General features: G+C 38.4%; 1 protein-coding gene across 1 annotated transcript in view; it reads right to left on the bottom strand.

Moving 5' to 3' along the window:
* RPGRIP1 (RPGR interacting protein 1) overlaps positions 1-23,806 on the bottom strand; it is a 70,135-nt gene that overhangs the window by 2,820 nt on the left and 43,509 nt on the right. The window contains 3 exon segments of the mRNA XM_057721278.1: positions 1,844-1,928; positions 4,629-4,821; positions 18,758-18,855. Of these exon segments, the coding sequence (XP_057577261.1) occupies positions 1,844-1,928; positions 4,629-4,821; positions 18,758-18,855 (376 nt within the window).

Below are 23,806 nucleotides of genomic sequence, written 5' to 3' on the forward strand. Positions count from 1 at the left end.
TGTCTATTCTGGACATTTCATATTCCCATTAATTTTTTAAAAGCAAATATTGGTGGCTAATAGAGGATTCTAAGGGAGTGAGAATAAGACCAAAAATTCAAGCATTTAAAATCACAGCTACTGGGACATTCTGGTGGCACAGTGGTTAAGAATCTGCCTGCCAATGCAGGGGACACAGGTTTGATCCCTGATCCGGGAAGATCCCACATGCAACTAAGCCCATGTGCCACATCTACTGAGCCCATGTGCGGCAACTACTGAAGCCCAAGCGCCTAGAGCCCATGCTCTGCAACAAGAGAAGCCACTGCAGTGAGAAGCCCGTGCATCGCAATGAAGAGTATAGACCCTGCTGGCCACAACTAGGAAAAACTTGCATGCGGCAACAAAGACCCAACACAGCCAATAAATAAATAATTTAAAAAATAAAAATAAAAAATAAAATCACAGCTACACATGATTAAGCTGAAAAGAAGAAATCCTGAAAGTGACACATTCATAGCCATTAAGCGATACTCATTTGTGATTATGTTTCTGTATCAGTACTGAGAACTTCATCAATGCAAAGGGATAATGCTGACTCCTCCACCCCAGTTTTCCCAGGAAATGGATGGTAACTCGCATTACCACGTGTTGTGCAGAGTACCAAGTGTGTCAGGTAAATCATGCTATTTCAATATCATCCTCAACAGAGCCTTCAAATTAAGTAATATCTCAAACATCATACAGCTAGTAAGTGGAAAAGTCAGGACTCAAAACCAAGTCTGTGTGATTACAAAGGCAATGTTCTATCCACTCTCTCATACCGCAGAAAGAAAATCAAAGGTAAAATCAACTGAAATCTAAAATTGAGTAGAGGATCACAAAAAGAAAAGAAAACGTTGACCACTGTAAGGGAATAAAGGAAGAGAGTTGTAGGAATGCTGAGAGGAGAAAAGAAAAAGCTAAGTTTAACATTAACATAGAAGGGAAACAACCAAATCTCTTTCCATTTCCAAAAGTTACCAGTAAGCTAATATCTAAGCCCACAGTGATACTGAAGTCAGATTCACGGTTTATTTCAACTGGGTCCTTTTTCAGTTCTTTTTAGGACTAACTGGAGACAAAGTAAATGCAAAGTAAATAAATTTATTGGGCTTTTAGAAAAGTAATAGATTAGAATACCAGTCCCATACTACTTCTTACCCACACACATGAAAAGGAGGTAGGGTTGCCAGATTTTGCCAAAAACAAATAAAAAAAACCAGACGTCTACTTAAATTTGATTTTCAAAATTCAGCTAAACAATGAGAAATTTTTTAGTCTGTGTATATCCCATGCACTTCATCTGGAACCTCTAAAAGGAGGGCTTCTCAGATTATAGGAATAATAATTGGCTTTCTTAAAACTTAGAGTAGACCCAGAATTTACTTCAAAGTATTCCTGTAGAGAAATCATTTTTAAGTCAAAATATAAAAGTGCTACTATAAAGGTATAATATTTGGTAAGCTAGCAATGGTACTAGGTTTGCGAGAAATGAATCAAGTTATCCTAAAGTGTCAAGGTGTTTCATCCTTTCTGTAGGGGGCACTAAGTATTCAAGTAAATTGCTGCCTAAAAAAAAAAAACCAAAAAGCGCTTATCAGGAGCTGGCATGGGTGAGGAATGAATTAATCCTATGAGATTATATAATTTATCAGGTGGTCAGTCACAAATATAAATTCCACTCAAGTAGATGGGATTCATTAGGAGTATATTAATATGAAAGAAGTTATTAAAGTATTCCATATCAGCACAAAACCAGACTCAAACTCCTGAATTCCTGTGGGCCATCTCCTGTCTTTCAAAGTGGGAAGCAGATGCTCACTGTCCTTGCTCAGGATCTTGTCCAGTCAGCATGGCGAACAGAAACTGCCTTCGGTCTTTTTGCTCCACTGGGTCCAGGTCTATCACTGTATTAAGGGTAAGTGGGAAAAGAGCAAAGAATCATATACTGTTGCTATTTGGGCACTAAGACTTTCACAAACGGTATATGTAAAACATTGATGTAAAGCAGATGTTGGCAAACTTGGCCCTGTGAGCCGGCTGCCTGTTTTCATAAAGTTTTATTGAACACAGCTGTCTGTTTACACGCTATCTGTGGCGACTTCCCAACTACAATGATAGAGTTGAAGAGTTGTGACAGAGACTATTTGGCCCACAAAGTCTAAACCATTTACCATGTGGCCCTTTAAGAAAATGCTTCAACCACTGATATAAAGGAAGCCTTACAATCTGCGTTGGAAGCTGTTCTGCCAAATGCCAAGATAAATGTGCTCCCACCACTCCCCAGCTGGAAGAATTCTAGGAGACATTTTTTTTTAGGGCCGTCTAGACATTTGATAGGTTTTGAGGAAGGTTCAACTCAATGTGCCTGTCTCAACATCCATTCCCCTCTTCCTCCTCATTTTCACATGGGACTGATGCAGCCTCAAATAAATTAGCCTATGTTTTCCAGTCTCTATTTTAGCTAGGTTTGGCCCCGTGATTGAGTTCTGCCCACTGTTTTGTGAGAAATCTGGGAGGTATTCTTCCTTCCTGCAGCTGCTATTAAGGACCGTGAGGCAACTGAAAGGATGGAAGACAGGCACAAGGGGGACAGGAAGCCAGGATGGGAGTTTGGATCCCTGATCCTGATCACGTGGCCTCAGCCCTGGACTGCCCACCTCTGAACTCATTTTACACAAGTGAGAAATAAACTTCTATCTTATCTCCTATGATGTAAGGACAGGATTTTTTTTTTTTTTTAAAGTGGGGAGTGAGGTGGAATGTGGGGAATAGAGAATAAGAAACAGCTTTTAGAAACTTAAAATAAATACCTAGTCAATGACTGGAAGATAAAATTAAGGAAACCTCCCCTCTCTACCCCCACCCCTCCCCCAAAAAGAAAGAAAAAACAGAGGTAGAATTATAGGAGGAAAGTGATAAAATTAGATGATCAATTTGGAAGATCCAAAATTCTACTAAGAAAATGAGAAAATGTAGGGGGACAAAGTTATCAAAGAAATGCAATAAAATTTCCCAGAACTAAAAGCCACGAGCTTCCAGATTTAAAGAGCTCACTGAATGGCCAGAACAATTAAAGAAAATATATGTACATTATTCTGAAATTTAAGAACATTAAAAATAAAGAGAAAATATTAAAAAGTCTTCTGGGGGCTTCCCTGGTAGCACAGTGGTTAAGAATCCACCTGCCAATGCAGGGGACACGGGTTCAATTCCTGGTCAGAGAAGATTCCACATGCCACGGAGCAACTAAGCCCCGTAAGCCACAACTACTCCTGAGCTCTTGAGCCCACGAGTCACAACTAATGAGCCCACATTCTGCAACTACTGAAGCCCGTGCACCTAGAGCCTGTGCTCTGCAATAAGAGAAGCCACCACAATGAGAAGCCTGTGCACTGCAAAAAAGAGTAGCCCCTGCTCTCTGCAACTAGGGAAAGCCTGTGTGCAGCAAAGAAGACCCAACACAGCCAACAAATAAAAATAAATAAATAGATAGATAAATAAATATTTATCTATTTATTAAAAAAATAAATAAAGTCTTCTGGGGAGGTAGGGGGGTAGTTTTCATACAAGGGTTAGACTCCAGGCCTGGACCTAGAAGATCATGGACTGACTGCTTTGAAATTCTGAATGAAAAATGTTTTCAACACAGATCTCTAAACTTGGCCTAATTATCAATCAAATATATGGGTAGAATAAAGAGATTTCATGCCTGACTGTCTCAAAATATTTATTTCCAATGCACTCTTTCTTTAAAAGCTACTGGAAAATATGCTCCATCAGAATATAATAAAATCAGACAGAGGGTGACATAGGACCCAGGAGATAAGAAATCCAGTATAAAAGAGAATTAGAAATTAAACTCTCCACGTGGCAGCAGTGGGATAATAGCTGAACAGTGGGCTGGAGAGGAACAAGAAGATAAAGGGATATCTTCAGGAAAAAAAATACATAAATTATTTGACAGGTTTGATTATTTGAAAATGTAAGTCTGCTGGAGGATGTAGAAAGAATCACAACAGGTATAATGAAAATAAAGCAAATGAAACATTGAGACAAAATAAGAAATAAGAAAGAAATTATAATCATGGTGTACAACTTGGCTCTGCAAGAATATTTACATATCCATAAAAACAGAAATAATTATGATTAATTAAAAAATAAAAATTATGGTCCAACTATACGGGAGAAAGGGAGCATGGGTGTGATATAAGAGAGAAATTTTATGTGCCAAGATTGGAAGTCAGCAGATAATGTCTACAATTAGTGAATCAGGAAACTGCAGTGGAAACATTTTTCAGAAACATGGGGTTAACTAAGAAGAAATAGCAGAAAAAGTGAAAAGTGGTGTGGTGGGCTGAGGGGTGGTCAGGAGGGGTGAGGGGGGCTGGTTTGCAGAGAATAGGTGGAGCAAAGGACTGCTTTATTTTAATCAAAAATCTTTTTAGGCCTATTTGATATTTTAAAGCCATACATATATACTACTTTGATAAATAAAAGAGAATAAAATGGTAGGATCCTCCCCAACAGGAGTCCAGAATAGTTTGGACTCCTCAGACTAAACGACTGTCGGCCTCCTCTCCTGTTGATCACCAGGGACGCCTCACCCTTGCTAAAGTGGAAGTAGATCTCTTCTCCTGCTCTCGGTTTCCTCAGGGATACTGGCGTCTCCGTCTCCGACAAGGGTAGATCGTAGAACTTGTATTCCACGTACACCTGTTTTACGTTCTCATCACACATCACTTCAGCCTCTGGGCAGAAGGCCAGGGAGACGATTTCAATGCACATCTTCTCTGAACACTGACGAGGAAAATATGCATTTCCTATAGGTTAGTGATGCCAGTGTTTATTCTCCATCTAATTAACACATTACCCTCTAGGGATCAATCACAGACATAGTCCACCTAACATTTATTACTCCCTGAGAATCCATTTATTGGTACCTAAAACTGGCACCAAGAGACCACTTGACTGAATTGCCACCAATAAGCATGGGAAATTTGTAAAGAGAATCCAGTTCCTCTGTCTCCCAGTCCAGCAAATCAATTCTCCAGACCAGCCTTTCTCAGCCATCGCCACATACAGAAAGAATCAAGAAGCTTGCTGAACAGATCGTTTTCTTAAACTTTCTCCATGAAAACCAATACAGCTTTTCCCCGCCGTTAGGTCCTAAGAGACCTGTTAATTGAGCAGCTGTTTCAGCCACTAAAGCAAAGAGCTGCCCAGTGCTCCCCATGCCCCCACCGACCTCCTGCCAAGTGCATGACACAGAGCAGGCCATCAGACCACCCTGCCCTCTCATGGCAAACTCCCAGTTCTTTGAGCTCTGCTTTAGAGTTGCTGCCATGGCCACCGCCCTCTCTTTTGACTGTCCCTGCTTCCACTTTCACATTAGGGATACCGGGGGGATGGCTGACATCATGCTATTTTCAAGAAATAAACCGAGGTCAACGTGAAGTCCCCACCCCCTACCCACCCCCCCAGTGCGGCAGCAAGGCAGCGTCAGGACACTGGTAAGGAGTCAGCCCAGGGCGGCCCCTACCAGCCGCAGTTCTCCCTTTCATCTGCGAGTGCCCTTGGGACCAATTCTTTCCTCTAGGTCGCCCTCACTTCTCCAGATATGCCCCCCACCCCTCCATCTTTTCTTCTCTTAGGAAGCAACCAGAGCTCCTGTGCCTTCTGCTAGGAAGCTCAGTGGGCAATATTTCTCAACAAATCTGCGTCAAAATAATCTGGGTGCTTCTTACAAATAAAGATACTGGATGTTTTCCTCTCTAATACTTATCATGAAAACCACTGACTCTAAACCGTGTTTTCCAAAATGTGGATTTTGACATTTGTGTGTCAGCTTAGTGGGATTTACTAGCATTTTTTTTTCCCGTGCCATGCCACACAGCTTAGTTCCCCAACCAAGGATTGAACTCAGGCCTTCGGCAGTGAAAGTGCAGAGTGCTAACCACTGGACTGCCAGGGAATTATTTTTTTTAATGAAAGAATAAAATAGGATAGGATGAAATGGAATGGAATAGGAGAGAAAATATGAGAGTGCTTGGCAAATGATAAAGGTAAGCTTGTTTCTTGATCTGTTGTTGTTGTTTGGCTGCTCCATGGGGCATGCAGGATCTTAGTTCCCCCACCAGAGATGGAACCCATGTCCCCTGCAGTGGAAGTGCATAGTCTTAACCACTGGACCACCAGGGACATCCTAAGCCTGTTTCTTGAAACTGCTGCTTAGATATGATTGTACTGAGCACAATGTAGAAATATATTTCTTACAGCGATTGTCATTAAAAAAAATCGTAAAAGCCACTCTTATATCACTTTGTCTAGGGTAGCTCCTGGCAATCTGTGTTTAATTTTTAAATATGTAGGTATAATTTATAAACAGTAAAATGAAAAACCTTGGGTGTGCAGTTTTGACAAATGCATACAAGTGTATAATCAACACCCTATTTAAGAGAACATTTCCATCACCCTAGAAAGTTCCCTCATGCCACTGTTGCAATTATCTTTTAAGTTGCAAGCTCTATGCTATAGTCTCAAAGAAAATTAAGCAGAATTTCTCAAGGAGTATCTGAGAAAGGTGTTTTACAAATGAATGGTTCTGTGATAAAATAAATTTTGGAAAATCAAGATTAACAAAGTTATCAGCTTTCTTTAACTGGACTTAAAGCCTTTAATTTGCTAATACACATTTGGGCACTTATAGAGGATGATACAGAGGTAGTTTCTTCCAAACATATTTGACTACACAATCTTTTTTTACCCCCTGGAGCATGACTGGATTTAATTTTCCACGGAACACACTTTGCAAAACACTGAGGTCTGAAAATAAGAGAAAGGTGTTTGTAGTCATGTAAGTGCCTGAATGATACCCAGTTCCATCTTACCAAAAAACAAAAACAAAAACAAAAACCACCCTCTATGCTTAATGGGGATGAATATTACAGTTAAAAAAGAAAAAAAAAAAAAAAAGAAAAAGAATAACACCAGATTGGTGGCTTTCAAACTGTGAGATTCAACATATGTATGTCTATATATGTGCGTAAAAAAAAAAAATCACTGATAAAAAAGTCCCCTGAAACAATTCTTAACCTCACTACTCTTATTCTGTATTCTAGTCTATCTCAGTTTTTTTGGTTTGTTTGTTTTAGTGCTGACTAGGACCTCTTATTCTGATTTCATTCCCCACTAAGGGATGCCAACTCACAGTTGGAAAACATTGCACCACAGTTATGCTATATGACATGATAGCCCTTAGCAACATGTGGTTACTGGGCTCTTGAAATGTGACTAATATGAATTGGGATGTGTCGTCAGTGTAAAATTCATACAGGATTTTGAAGACTTTGCATAAAAAAAGAATATAAGATATCTCAATAATTTTCATATACTGATTTCATGGTGAAATGATAATGCCTTGGATATATTACGTTAAATAAAACACACTATTAAAATTAATTTTACTTGTCTCTTTTTACACTTTTAATTTGGACACTAGAATGTTTTAAATTACACTGTGGCTCGCATTATAATTCTGTTGGACAGCACCTCACAGACTGTAAATGCCATGAGTTCTAGAGTCTGTTTTGCTAACCCCTCTAGTCCCAGCATCCAGCATACCACTAATTGGTTTTGTTATCTCTCCATGTCACCTAGATCCAAATTTTTAAAAATTACTTTTGACTCTTTCCCTCATAGTCACTCTCATTCCATTAAATTGAGGGTGTTGGGGGAAAAGTGTTCCCAACACTGAGAAAAAAGGCCATTACTGGGCAAGAGTATGAATTAGGATAATTTGGGGCATGATAATGTGGTGGTATCCATCAAAATTTCAACAGCGCATTCCTTCTAAAACCAGTGATTCCACTTCTAGGAATCTATCCCACAAGGATATTTGCTAAGAATACAAAGATACACATGAACAAGGGTGTTACTGTGACATTATTTCCCCCCCTTTTCCCTTTTATTGTAGATACCTGGTTGTACAGAAACAAAAGTGAGAAGGTCCTGGTGCAGCTAGTCTGTACACAGATCATAGGGCAAATTCTGCAAAAGCTAGGTATGGCAATCAAATGTTCGGTCCTCTCAAGGGTCATCTGAAATGTCTGGCTATGAGATTTTACTGTGGAATCCTCTCTCTTCCCCCACCCCCAGCTTTGCCAAGATATAACTGACATATAGCATGCCCTTGCTTTCCTGTACCTTAGATGAACCAAACTACTTACTGCCTCCTCTGCCTGAGATGATTATCTCCCAAGGGATAATCCCCCACTATTCAGATTTCAGTTGAAATGTCCTCTCCTCAGAGAAGTCCTTCCTTATCATGTTACCTAACACAACCCCTCCCATTACTACCTATCATATCACCCTATTTGTTTTCTTCGTAGTATTCAGAGTGAGCAAGTATCTATCTTTTTTGTTCAGTAATTTATATCTGTTTTCACTTAGTAGAAAGTAAGATTCAAGAGGGAAGGGACAGGACTTCCCTGGTAATGCAGTGGTTAAAAATCCGCCTGCCAATGCAGTGGACATGGGTTCGAGCCCTGGTCTGGGAAGATCCCATATGCCGTGGAGCAACTAAGCCTGTGTGCCACAGCTACTAAGCCTGCATGCCACAACTACTGAAGCCCATGTGCCTAGAACCCACATTCTGCAACAAGAGAAGCCACTGAAATGAGAAGCCCAAGAGCCACAACGAAGAGTGGCCCCCACTCTCTGTAACTAGAGAAAGCCCACACGCAGCAACAAAGACCCAATGCAGCCTAAATAAATAAGTAAATGAATAAATTTTTAAAAAAGAGGGAAGGGACAAAGTCTGACTTATTCATCATTTTGTATCCATAGAACTTGGCAAATAATAAGACAGGTAACTCCATAATTGGATGTTGAAGAAGCAAACAACTCACATGGGTGCTGTGAGGATTTAGTGAGTGAATGATTATCAAGCACATAGCACAAAAGCTGAATTAGCATTGCCCATTGAGGTCTAAATAAAAGGTCATATTATTTTAATGGAATATTAATATGCAATTAAGAGGAATGAACTAGAAAAAGCTAAATATATCAACATGGATGGAACACCAAAACATTACTGATTGAAAAATACATGTGTCACTAAGAGTGGTTTCTTGAAAAGATAAATAAAATTGATAAACATTTAGCTTGATTCATGAAGGAAAAAAGAAAGGGGGCCAAGTCAACAAAATTGAAAATGAAAAAAGGAGAAGTCACAATTGATACCACATAAATACAAAGGATCATAAGAGATTACTACTAACAATTATATGCTAATAAAATGGACAACTTAGAGGAAATGGAAAAATTCCTAGAAATGTAGAATCTCCCAAGACTGAACAAGGAAGAAATAGAAAATACAAACAAACAATCACCAGTAATGAAATTGAATCAGTAATTAAAAAAAAAACTCCCAACAAACAAAAGTCCAGGACCAGATGGCTTCACAGGTAAATTCTACCAAACATTTAGAGAAGAGTTAATACCTATTCTTCTCAAATTATTCCCAAAAATTATAGAGGAAGAAGGCCTTCTGAACTCATTCTATTAGGCCAACATCACCCTGATTCCAAAACCAGATAAAGATGTCACAGAAAAAGAAAATTACAGAGACCAATATCACCAATGAAAATAGATGCAAAAATCCTCAACAAAATATTAATAAACTGAACCCAACAATACATTAAAAGGATCATACACCAAGACCAAGTGGGACCTATCCCAGGGATGGAAGGATATTTCAATACCTGCAAATCAATCAATGTGATATACCACATTAACAAACCAAAGAATAAAAACTATATGATCTATCATAATTAAAATTACAAAAGTTAAATACAAAGAGAGGATTCTAAAGGCAGCAAGAGAAAAACAGAGTCAGTTACAAGGGAACCCCCATTAGGTTATCACTCATTTTTCTGCAGACTTTGCAGGCCAGAAGGGAGTGCCATGATATAGTCAAAGTCCTGAAAGGGAAAAACCTGCAACCTAATATACCCTACCCAGCAAGATTATCATTTAGAATAGAAAGACAGAGAAAGAATTTCTCAGACAAGCAAAAACTAAAAGAATACAGTACTACTAAACCTATCCTAAAAGATATGTTGCAAGGTCTTCTCTAAATAGAAAGGAAGCAAGAATCTGTAGGAAAAGGAAAATCACAATAGGAAAGGCAAATACATAAAAAGAAGGAAGATCACTTAAGCCAGAACATAAATTAAAAACAATCAAAAAATTTTGTAAAAGTGATTATAACTATAATTAACAGCAAAAGGATAATCATGAAGATAAATAGGAAATCAAAATCACAACATGTAGGGGAGAGGAGTGAAAAAAGGAAGATCTTTAAGAACTTGTTTGGGCTTCCTAGGTGGCACAGCGGTTAAGAATCCACTTGCCAATGCAGGGGACACGGGTTCGATCCCTGCTCCAGGAAGATCCCACATGCCGCGGAGCAACTAAGCCCGTGTGCCAAAAAAAAAAAAAAAAAAAAAAAGGAATGTGTTTGAACTTGTATGACTATCTTGTAGTTTAAAGCAAGTTGACATAGTATAGATATAGCTATGGGTCAACAAACTTAAAAACCAAGATAACCACAAATCAAATACTTACAATAGATACAAAAAGAAAAAAAAAAGAAAGAAAAAGAAAGGAACTCAAGAGTAATTGAAAAGATAATCATCAAACCACAAAATGAGGAAACAAAAAGAAGAAATAAACAAGAAAAATAAAATCAACTGGAAAACAAAGTTTAAAATGGCAATAAGTATAGTTGCCTATGAAACAACGGACAAAGGATTAACCTCCAAAATATACAAGCAGCTCATGAAGCTTCATACCAAAAAAGCAAATAACCCAATCCACAAATGGGAGGAAGACCTAAATAGACACTTCTCCAAAGAAGACATACAGATGGCCAACAAACACATGAAAAGATGCTCAACATCACTCATCATCAGAGAAATGCAAGTCAAAGCCACAATGAGGGATCACCTCACACCGATCAGAATGGCCAGCATCACAAAATCTGGAAACAACAAATGTTGGAGAGGGTGTGGAGGAAAGGGAACTCTCCTGCACTGTTGGTGGGGATGTAAGTTGGTACAGCCACTATGCAAAACTATTTGGAGGTTCCTTAAGAAACTACAAATAGAACTACCATATGATCCAGTAATCCCACTCTTGGGCATATACCCAAAGAAAACCATAATCCCAAAAGAAACATACACCATAATGTTTATTGCAGCACTATTTACAATAGCCAGGACATGGAAGCAACCTAAATGCCCATCAACAAATGAATGGATACAGAAGATGTGGCATATATATACAATGGAATACTACTCAGCTATAAAAAGGGATGAGATGGAGCTATATGTAATGAGGTGGATAGACCTAGAGTCTGTCATACAGAGTGAAGTAAGTCAGAAAGAGAAAGACAAATATCGTATGCTAACTCACATATACGGAATCTAAAAATGGTACTGATGAACTCAGTGACAAGACAAGAACAAGGACGCAGATGCAGAGAATGGACTGGAGAACTTGAGGTTTGAGGGGGGCGGGGGGTGAAGGGGAAGCTGATACGAAGCAAGAGAGTAGCACAGACATATATATACTACCAAGTGTAAAAGAGATAGCCAGTGGGAAGTTGTTGTATAACAAAGGGAGTTCAACTCGAGGATGGAGGATGCCTTAGAGGACTGGGACGGGGAGGGTGGGGGGGACTCGAGGGAGGGTGCGGGGGGAGTCGAAGGAGGGAGGGAATATGGGAATATGTGTATAAAAACAGATGATTGAACTTGGTGTACCCCCCCAAAATAATAAATTAATTAAAAAAATGGCAATAAGTAAATATCTATCAATAATTACTTTAAATGTCAAAGGACCAAATTCTCCAATCACGGAGTTGCAGGTTGGATTAAAACAAAACAAAACAAAAACACAAGAAACTACAATATGCTGCCTACAAGGAATTCACTTCAGGGTGAAAGACAAACACAGATAAAAAGTGAGGGAATGCAAAAAACACATTGTATGCAAATGGAAATGACAAGACAGTGGGGGTAACAATACTCATATCAGACAAAATAAACTTCAAAAACAAAGACAGACGTAGGAGGACATTATATAATGTTAAAGGGATCAATACAAGAAGAGGAAATGACACTCATTATCATTTATGCACCCAATATAGGAGCACCTAAATATATAAAATAAATACTAATGGACACAAAGGGAGAAATGGACAGGAATACAATAAGAGTAGGAGACACTAACACCCCACTGATATCAATAGACAGATCATCCAGACAGAAAATCAATAATGCAACAGAGGTCCTAGGTGACACAACACACCAGTTGGACTTAATTGATATGTACAGGACACTACATCCAGAAAGGCTAGAATGCACTTCAAGCACACATGGAACATTCTCTAGGACAGACCACATATTAGGTCACAAAACAAGCCTCAACAAATTTAAGAGGACAAATTATTTCAAGCATATTCTCTGACCACAATGGTAAGAAACTAGAAATCAACCACAGAAAGAAAAATGGGAAAAGAATGAACACATGCAAGGACTTCCCTGGTAGCACAGTGGTTAAGAATCCGCCTGCTAATGCAGGGAACATGGGTTCAATCCCTGGTCTGGGAAGATCCCACATGCTGCAGAGCAGCTAAGCCCACGTGCCACAACTAAGGAGCCTGAGCTCTAGAGCCCGCAAGCCACAACTACTGAAGCCCGTGCACCTAGAACCTGTGCTCTACAACAAGAGAAGCCACCACAATGAGGAGCCCATGCACCACAATGAAGAGTAGCTCCACTTGCTGCAACTAGAGAAAGACTGTGTGCAGCAACAAAGACCCAACGCAGCCAATCAATCAATCAATTTTTTAAAAAATGGCTTAAAGACTTAAACATAAGACATGACACCATAAAACTCCTAGAAGAGATCATAGGCAAAACATTTCTGACATAAATCATACCAATGTCTTCTTAGGTCAGTCTTCAAAGGCAATAGAATTAAAAACAAAAATAAACAAGGTAATCAAACTTAGAAGCTTGTGCACAGCAAAGGAAACCATAAACAAAACAAAAAGACAATCTACATAATGGGAGAAAATATTTGCAAACAATGTGATGAACAAGGGCTTCATTTCCAAAATATTCAAACAACTCAGCAGCAAAAAAACAACCTAATCAGAAAAGGGGCAAAAGACCTAAATAGACATTGCCCCAAAGAAGACATACAGATGACCAATAAGCACATGAATAGATGCTCAACATCATTAATCATTAGAGAAATGCAAATCAAAATGACAGTGAGGTACCACCTCACACTGGTCAGATGGCCATCATTAAAGAGTCTACAAATAATAAATGCTGGAGAGGGTACAGAGAAAAGGGAGCCCTCCTACACTGTTGGTGGGAGTTTAAGTTGGTTCAGCCACTAGGGAAAACAGTATGGGGGTTCCTCAGAAAACTAAAAACAGAATTACCACATGATCCAGCAATCCCATTCCTGGGCATATATCCAGACAAAACTATAATTCAAAAAGATACATACACCCCTGGGACTTCCTAAGTGGCAGAGTGGTTAAGAATCCACCTGCCAATGCAGGGGACACAGGTTTGATCCCTGCCCCAGGAAGATACCACATGCCATGGAGCAACTAAGCCCATGAGCCACAACTATTGAGCCTGCCCTCTAGAGCCAGTGAGCCACAACTATTGAGTCCATGTGCCACAACTACTGAAGCCCACATGCCTAAAGCCTGTGCTCCGCAACAAGAGAAGCCACCACAATGAAGAGTAGCCCTGCTCGCCGCAACTAGAGAAAGCCCATGTCCAGCAATGAAGACCTAACACAGCCAATAAAAAAATAAACTTATTTTTTAAAAAAAGATATATACACCCCTATGTTCATAGCAGCACTATTCACAATAACCAAGACATGGAAACAACCTAAATATCCATTGACAGATGAATGGATAAAGTAGATATGGTACATATATACAACAGTATACTAATCAGCTATTAGAAAGAATGAAATAATGCCATTTGCAGCAACATGGACGCAACTAGAGATTATCATACTAAGTGAAGTAAGTCAGAAAGAGAAACACATATACTATATAATGTTACTTATGGAATCTAAAATATGACACAAATGAAACTATCTACAAAACAGAAACAGACTCACTGATATAGAGAACTGACATGGTTGCCAAGGAGGAGAGCATTGGAGGAGGCATGGGGTGGGAGGCTGGGATTAGCAGATGTAAGCTATTATATATAGAATGGATAAACAATAAGGTCCTGCTATATAGCACAGAGGAATATATTCAATATCTTATGATAAACCATAATGGAAAAGAACATAAGAAAAGAATGTATATACATATGTATAACTGAATCACTTTGCTGCACAGCAGAAATTAACACATTATAAATCGACTATACTTCAATAAAAACATAAATAAATAAAGTAAAAAATAAAACAAACTAGTTAATATAATGAAAAAGAAAGAGACTCACAGATATAGAGAACAAAATAGTGGTTACCAGTGGGGAGTGGGAAGCAGGTAGGGGCAAGATAGGGGTAGGGGATTAAGAGGTACAAACTACTATAAGCTACAATGATATATTGTATAACCCAGGGAATATAGCCAATGTTTTATAATAACTATAAATGGAGTATAACCTTTTAAATTGTGAATCACTGTTGTACACCTGAAACTTACATAATATTGTAAAACTATACCTCAATTTTTTTTTTAAAGTAAAATTTTTTCGGAAAGAAAAATGCATGTTTCAAATCTTATGTGTTGAGACCCTAATCTGAATGTGATGGTATTTGGGGGTGGGACCTTTGGGAGGTAATCAGGTCATGAGGGTGGAGCCTTGTGAATAATATTAGTGCCTTTATAAGAGGCCAGAGAGCTGGCTTGCTTTCTTTCTGGCACATGAGGACACAATGACAAGTTGGCAGTCTGCAACCTAGAAGAAGGCCCTCACCAGAATCTGACCATGCTGACACTCTGATCTCCAACTTAAAAGCCTCAAGATCTGTAAGAAGTAAATTTCTGCTGTTTATCAGCCACCCAGTCTGTGGTACTTTGTTATAGAAGCCTGAATTGACTAAGATATGGTTCAATCGAATTTTCTTTGATCCGGAATCCTTTACATGAGCTGGCTCCATTATATAATTTTAGTGGTACTGAACAGCAAATTAGATCGATAGAGAGGTAGATAGATAGATAGATAGATAGATAGATAGATAGATAGATGATAGATAGATAGATGATAGATAGATAGATAGATAGATAGATAGATAGATAGATAGATAGATAGTAATATTAACCACACTAACAACTGAAATTTATGTTAACTCATTTGAACTTGCTAGCAGAACCCCTAAGAGCAGTTAGTTATGCAGCATTAGTGACAGACAGACAGTGCCCTTTGGCTTATTCAGGTGTGCCAGCTAATTTTTTTTGGTTGGGGGCAGAGATTCTAAAACTAATTAGCATATACAAGGGTCAAGACATGTTCAAGTCCTGAAATTAAGAATGTAAAACAAGAGAATAAATTTTGAGGTTCTTGATATACACTATGGCTAAAAGACAGTAACCTGAGGCCACAGAGCAAATGGAAATGATTGCTCCCTTCTCATCAGGAGCTGTTAAGAAGGGGAAGGAAAAGTTACATGTTCCACTCTGAGAGGGAGATTGATTCCTGAGACCAGGAATGGAATTTCATTTGGAGGAAACCAAACCTTCATTTGGAGGTTTGGGTTGAGATCTTTTCCTGGAGATTCTAAGAAGGAAGATAAATACAGAAGGCCTTTAGGAACCCTGTGCTGATTAAAAGAACCTCCTGGGGAAGAGTCCTATACACATCCTATGATATGGGAACTGTCATAAATCTGGACTCAAAGAGAGGGAGTTAAAGACCCAAATGTACTATGATTGTTTTGCTTTTCTAGCAGTGCAAGGGAAAGACATTTTGGAAAGCTCTTCCTTAAATTGTACTGTTCAACCTATTCAGTTGACCTGGCAGGTAGAAGGGAAATAACACACCTCTTCCTTGATTCCCTCCCCTTAGGGGCCACTACCAGACCATAGAAGCTTGCATTTAAGAACTAGAGTATTTCAGAGAGGATAGACTGTTGCCACCATCAACATCATCATCACTATCATTTAGTGCTTAGTTTGTCTCAAGCACTGTATTAAACTCATATCATACATTACCTTATTTAAATCTTGGCACATTGATATAAGGTGGGCATACTTAATATTACCACTCTACAACTCCAATGTTCATAGCAGCAATATTTACAATAGCCAAGACATGGAAGCAACCTAAATGTTCATCGACACATTAACAGATAAAGATGTGGTACATATACACACAATGGAATATTACACAATGGAATATTACTCAGCCATAAAAAAGAATGAAATAATGCCATTTGTAGCAACATGGATAGACCCAGGGATTATCATACTAAGTGAAGTCAGACAGACAGACAAATATCATATGATATCACTTATATGTGGAATCTAAAATATGATACAAATGAACTTTATTTACAAAACAGAAATAGACTCACAGACATATAAAACAGACTTATGGTTATCAAAGGGGAAGGTGGGGAGGGATAAATTAGGAGTATGGGATTAGCAGATACAAACTACTATATATAAAATAAACAACAAGAACCTACTGTACAGCACAGGAAACTATATTCAATATCTTCTAATAACCTATAATGGAAAAGAATCTGAAAAAGAATATATATAACTGAATCACTTTGCTGTATACCTGAAACATTGTAAAATAAACTGTACTTCAATAAAAAAAATTACCACTACAGATGAGGAAACAAAACCTATTAGAGGTTAAACAGCTCCCCCAAAGCAGCACAGATATTAATAGCATAGCCTGGATCTAAACCACTTCTGTCTGAACTACATTTCCATGCTCCTAAACACTGCCCTCTCTTGCCTCCTCCATTACCCTGGCTGACTCCAGGCAGAAGAGGGACAGAGCTCAGGTACTGTCTCTGGACCTTTAACCTCTTCCATCTTTCATGCGCAGCTATTTTGATATACGAAAAGGACTGAGTATGAGGCACGAAAGACAGAGCCAGGCCCAAGGACAGCCTATCCAACTCCTTGTTTTGCACTTAATGAGGCCATGACACATAGAGGAATAGCACCTAAAACAGAAACTCTGTAGTATCTGGGGTTTTAAATGAGGTAGACCTCTTCTTCACCTTTATGATCTCTAAGGTGTTACTGTCTAGTTCTAATTCTATGACTCTGATCTGTCTTACAAACATTTCTCAAGATAATAATTACATAATGTCTAAGAAAGATATGACAGATAAATAGTCAGAAAACAAACTTAACTATTTGCTATGTTAACTGCTTAAGTCTACTGAATTTGTTTCTCCCCACTCCAATAACTTTCATTTTCCTGTAAATTCTCAGTACAAGTTCTGACTTTTGGAAGAGTTTTCTGACCTCTACAAAAGCAACAATTATTTTCCTGTTTGGAATTCTTACAAACCTTAGAGTTTATATCACATAATCTACCCACTTGATTCTACATCACCCTATGCTTTTCTTTATTGTTTCTAATGAGGTTCATAATCCTCAATTAGATTTTAATCATTCATTCAGTCACTTATTCAAAAACTATTTACTGAGTGCTTACAAATAAGCCAGGGAGCATTCTAGCAGCTCGAAAGAGTGATTGTTTTCTACCTCATTTAAAACCCCACAATATGCTAATACAATGATTGTGAAATATCTGTGGATATTTATTCATAGATTTGTGTTTGTGTATACTCCTCAATTAGTTCCAAAAAAGATTTAAGACCAAAATGTTTAATAAATAATTGTAATTACGGGTTTTAAAGGTTGAGTAAAGTCCTTCAGATCTCTCTGAGCCCTCCCACAAAGAATCCTTTCCTGTCTTCCAGCCTCTGTCTCCCAAAGTAAACCTGCTCTCTTTAGGTAGGTTTAAAGGAAGGGGTTCCCTGTGCTAAACAGTAGGATCTCCTTAGTTATCTATTTCATACATAGTAGTATATATATGTCAATCCCAATCTCCCAGTTCATCCCACCTCCCCACCGCCCTTCCCTCCTTGGTAATCATGTTTGTTCTCTACATCTGTGACTCTATTTCTGCTTTGCCAATAAGTTCATCTGTACCATTTTTCTAGATCCCACATATAACTGATATTATATGATATCTATTTCTCTCTTTCTGACTTACTTCATTCTGCTAAAAAAGAGTGGATATGTATACATATAACTGATTCACTTTGCTGTACAGCAGAAACTAACACAACGTTGTAAAGCAACTATACTTCAATGAAAATTAATTAAAAAAATAAAGAAAGGGGCATCACTTAGGCTGAGATGAATCACCATACACAATGAAGGAGGCAGGCAAGGGATCCAAAGAGGAGAGAGAAGTGTTGAAATCAGTCCTTATGTATACCAAAGCAAGAAAATGATCCTTTCATCTGCCTGTATCAACAGACTTCCATTCATTCGCAACACAAATTTAACTAAATAACTTGAGTTTCCCATCTGGTTCATTAAAACTGGATTTGAACTTCACACATATGGCAATTAAGCACACTATCATTACTTACAATCTTGGCCCACACACAGTGATTACCCCAGTGTACTTACTGCCTTAGGACGTTTCTGAGATACAGGTGTTACTATCTCATCACTATCTGTAGTTTGTGCTTCACTGACTTCAGAAGCTTGTTCACAGGATTCTTTATCTGTAAGAGAAGAGACCAGTTACAGAACTGTTTTGAAACACCCTGTCTAGTTCAGAAAAGACCCAGTACTTTTTTTTTTTTTGACCCAGTACTTTTAAAAAAGTTTCACTTATTCAGAAGCTTGCCAAACACACAGGTTTCACTTCTGAAAAAAAGAAAGGGAAGGAATGAAGGGAGGGAGGGAGGTAGAAAGAAAGTTTGTCCTTTTAGGGGCTGGAGAAAATGACCAAGCCAGCCAAAAGCAGTGCAATCAGGGTGTAGCAGAGTGTATTTTACAAAGACTGCGTCAAACAATATCTCTCATCCCATGTGCTCTCTTTCTTACAATGTGATCTTGATACTCCTAATACTTTTTTTAAGGTAGGTATTTTTATTTTTATTTATTTTCAAATTTTTATTTTATATTATAGTTGATTTACAATGTTGTGTTAGTTCCAGGTGTATAGCAAAGTGATTTAGTTATACATATACATATATCTGTTCTTTTTCAGATTATTTTCCCGTATAGGTTATTACAGAGTATTGAGTAGAGTTCCCGGTGCTGTACAGTAGGTCTTTATTGATAATCTATTTTATATATAGTAGTGTGTATATTTGTATCCCAGACTCCTAATTTATCCCTCCCCCACACTCTTCCCCTTTGGTAACCATAAATTTGTTTTCTAAGTCTGTCTGTTTCTGGTTTGTTTTTTGTTGCTGCATGCGAGACCTTCATTGCAGCATATGCGATCTAGTTCCCTGACCAGGAATCAAACCTGGGTGCCCTGCATTGGGAGTGTGGAGTCTTAGTCACTGGACTACCAGGGAAGTCCCTGTCTCTGTTTTGTAAATAAGTTCATTTGTATAATTTTTTAGATTCCACGTATAAGTGATATCACACAATATTTGTCTTTCTCTATCTGAATTACTTCACTTAGTATGATAATCTCTAGGTCCATCCACGTTGCTGCAAATGCCATTATTTCATTCTTTTTATGGCTGAGTGTAGTATTCCATTTATATACATGTACTACATCTTCTTTATCCATTCATCTATCCATGGACATATATCCATAAGACAGCTTAGCTGTCTTAACTATTATAAATAGTGCTGCAATGAACATAGGAATGCATGTATCTTTTTGAATTAGTTTTATCTGGATATATGCCCAGGAGTAGGATTGCTGGATCATGTGGCAACTATATTTTTAGCTTTTTGAAGAACCTCCATACTGTTTTCCACAATGGCTGCACCAGTTTACATTCTCATCAACAGTGTAAGAGGGTTCCCTTTTCTCCATACCCTCTCTAGTATTTATTATTTGTAGACTTTTTAATGATAGCCATCTGACCAGTGTGAGGTGGTACCTCATTGTATTTTTGATTTGTATTTCTCTAATAATTAGCGATGTTGAGCATCTTTTCATGTGCCTATTGACCATCTGTATGTCTTCTTTGGGGCAACATCTATTTAGGTCTTCTGCCCATTTTATGATTGAGTTGTTTTTTGTTGTTGTTGAGTTGTATGAGCTGTTTGTATATTTTGGAAATAAAGCCCTTGTTGGTCACATTGTTTGCAAATATTTTCTCCCGTTCTGTAGGTTGTCTTTTCGTTTTGTTTATGGTTTCCTTTGCTGTGCACAAGCTTGTAAGTTTGATTAGGTTCCTTTTGCTTATTTTTGTTTTTAATTCTATTGCCTTGGGAGACTGACCTAAGAAAACATTGGTATGATTTAGGTCAAAGAATGTTTTGCCTATGATTTCTTCTAGAAGTTTTATGGTACCTTGTCTTGTCTAAGTTCTCTCTCTTTTTTTTCCCCATATGTGGATATGATTGTCCCAGAGTCATTCATTGGAAAGATTAGATTTCTGCATTGAATGACTTTGGAAGCTTTGTGGAAAATCAATTAACAATAAATGTAAGGATCTATTTCTGGATTAGCAATTCTGTTCCACTGACCTATAAATCTATCTTTGTGCTAATACTACTGTCTGAATTGCTGTAGCTTTACAGTAAGTTTCAAAATCAAATAGTACAAAAATTTCAATTTTTTTTCTTTTACAAAATTGTTTTAGCTGTTATAAAACAATTCTTTGCTTTTCTGTATAAATTTTGGGTAGAACTGCATCATGTTTACAATTGTGAGTGATCCAATCCATAAACATGGTACCTTTCTCCATTTATTTGAATTTTCCTTAACTTCTCTCAGCAACTTTTGTAGTTTTCAGTACATAGGTCTTGCATTTCTTTTGTTAAATTTATTCATAAATATTTTATTATTTTGATGAAATTGTGAATGTAACTATTTTCCTCATTTAAGATTGTTCATTGATAAAATACAGAAATACAATTAAATTTGACATACTGATTAAATATTGCAACCTAGTTTACTTGCTGTTAGTTCCAGTTGTTTAACATTTTTGTTGATTTCTTATGATTTTCTAAATATAGGATCATGTTGATTGCAAATAAAGATATCACTACTTCTTTCCTTTCCCATCTATATGACTTTAATTTCTTCTTCTTGCCTTATTCCAATAATTTTTTTCTTATTGCAACAATTAAAACCTCCACTACAATGTTCAATATGAGTGGTGAAAGCAGACATCTTTTCTTTGTTCTTAATCTTAAGGGAAAAGAATTCAGTCTTTTACCACTAGGTACGATATTAGTCATACGTTTTATTGTCCTATATTAGTTTCAAGCAATTTCCTTCTATTCCTAGTTTGCTGAGAGTTCTTATTAAGAATGGGAGTTGGTGACAGAGAATTAATCCCCAAAATATACAAGCAGCTCACGCAGCTCAATATCAAAAAAACAAAACAACACAATCCAAAAATGGTCAGAAGACCTAAATAGACATTTCTCCAAAGAAGACATACAGATGGCCAACAAACACATGAAAAGATGTTCAACATCACTAATCATCAGAGAAATGCAAATCAAAACTGCAGTGAGGTATCACCTCACACCCGTCAGAATGGCCACCATCAAAAAAATCTAGAAACAAATGCTGAAGAGGGTGTGGAGAAAAGGGAACCCTTCTGCACTGTTGGTAGGAATGTAAATTGCTACAGCCGCTATGGAGAACAGTATAGAGGTTCCTTAAGAAACTAAAAATAGAGCTAGCATATGATCCAGCAATCCAACTCCTGGGCATATATCCAGAGAAAACTGTAATTCGAAAAGATACGTGCACCCCAATGTTCAAATCATAAGCATTATTTACAATTGCCAAGATATGGAAGCAACCTAAGTGTCCATCAATAGATGAATGGATAGAGATGTTGTGTGTGTGTGTGTGTATATATATATAAAGCAACAAAGAAGGACCTAGAGAATGCTATACTTAGTAAAATAAGTCAGACACTGTATTGTATCACGCAGGTATGAAATCTAAAAAATGCAACAAACGAGTCAATATAACAAAAAAGAAACAACTCACAGATATAGAGAACAAACTAGTGGTTACCAGTGGGGAGAGGGAAGAGGTTGGGGCTATTAAGAGGTACAAACTATTATGTATAAAATAAGCCACAAGGACATATTGTACAATACAGGAATATAGCCAATATTGTATAATAACTGTAAATGAGTATAGACTTTAAAAATTGTGAATCACTACACTGTACTCCTATAACTTATGTAATATTGTATATGAACTGTACTTTAATTTTTTAAAAAGCACAAGAGAAGAGGATCAAGATGGTGGTGTAGGAGGACATAGAGATCACCTCCCCCTACAAATACATCAAAAATACATCTATATGTCATAATTAAAGAACCAATGTTGATACAGTAAAAAGAAAATACATCTACATACAGAACAATTTTCACAGAAAACCAACTGGAAACTGCCAGAAGATCTCTTATACAACCAAACCTGCAAGAAAGATCTCCACGTAACTAGGTATAATAGGAAAAAAAAGAAAGGTGTCAGGATGGGACTGGTGCCCCTGGGAGTGCTTTGTTAAGGAGGGAATGTCCACATGGGTTGGCCCTGGCCTTGGGGAGACTTCTTGCCTGCTGAGAGGTCCACTGGGACAGATAGAGGGCTAGAGAGGCCTAGACTCTCTTTGCAAGGACTGTGTTTATGCTGGCTTCCAGGGCTGATGGCTGCCGCGGTGACACACTTCCCTGACCAAAACATGCTGGGAGGACAGCTGGGTGCTGAACCTCAGATGGATGGACCCTGGGAGAGGACTTGGTCTAGCTGCATGGAGACAGCCAAGAGGGCCTTGGGTGTGGTTTGGGCCAAACCTGGGAGGTGATTATCAGCACACTGATGGTGGCGGTGGGTCTGGCTGTAGTTGACTTTGTTGGCATGCACACCAGGTGGTGCCACAGAAACAAACATCTTGGGTGGCTAGCCCCTGAGGAGGAGTAGGTAGTGGTTGTTTTTTGGCAATAGTGCTCCAGCTCCACCCACCCCACACAGAAGCTTGGAGCTGGCTCTGGGGCAGACAGGTCCTGGGAGAGGGCTGCCACAGAAGCAGCCCAAGTTTCAGGCAGCAGCATAACCACCTTGATTCCTGCAGCCACAGTACCCTGGCCCCTAGCACCAGCCCACTCCACACCACAGCCTAGTACTAAGTCTGGGATGTAAACAGCAAAGGGATGTGACCTCTGGTCAGAATCACTGATGCTTGCACCAATGGGACATAGGTTTGCTGTGACCACATGGGCTTTACCTGCTTCACCTCCTTTGTGGCAGGGCACACACTCGAGGGCAATGGAGCCTTATCAAACCCAACCCTCAGGGCCTCTACTCCAACAACTGGGTGCAGACTCCACCCCCAACAGAGTGATGACAGCCATGGAGAAAAGAGGAGGCCCCACCCAAAATCCAGTGCAGGCTCTGGACACCACAACACCTATCCCACCCCCTATCAAAAGGATAACAGCCGACACACTCTGAGGAAAGACGTGGCTGGCATCCATACTAAAACCAGCCCTCAATACAAAAATATT

The sequence above is a fragment of the Hippopotamus amphibius genome, chromosome 2 (assembly GCF_030028045.1).
Source record: "Hippopotamus amphibius kiboko isolate mHipAmp2 chromosome 2, mHipAmp2.hap2, whole genome shotgun sequence".
In the NCBI taxonomy this organism is placed as follows: domain Eukaryota; kingdom Metazoa; phylum Chordata; class Mammalia; order Artiodactyla; family Hippopotamidae; genus Hippopotamus; species Hippopotamus amphibius.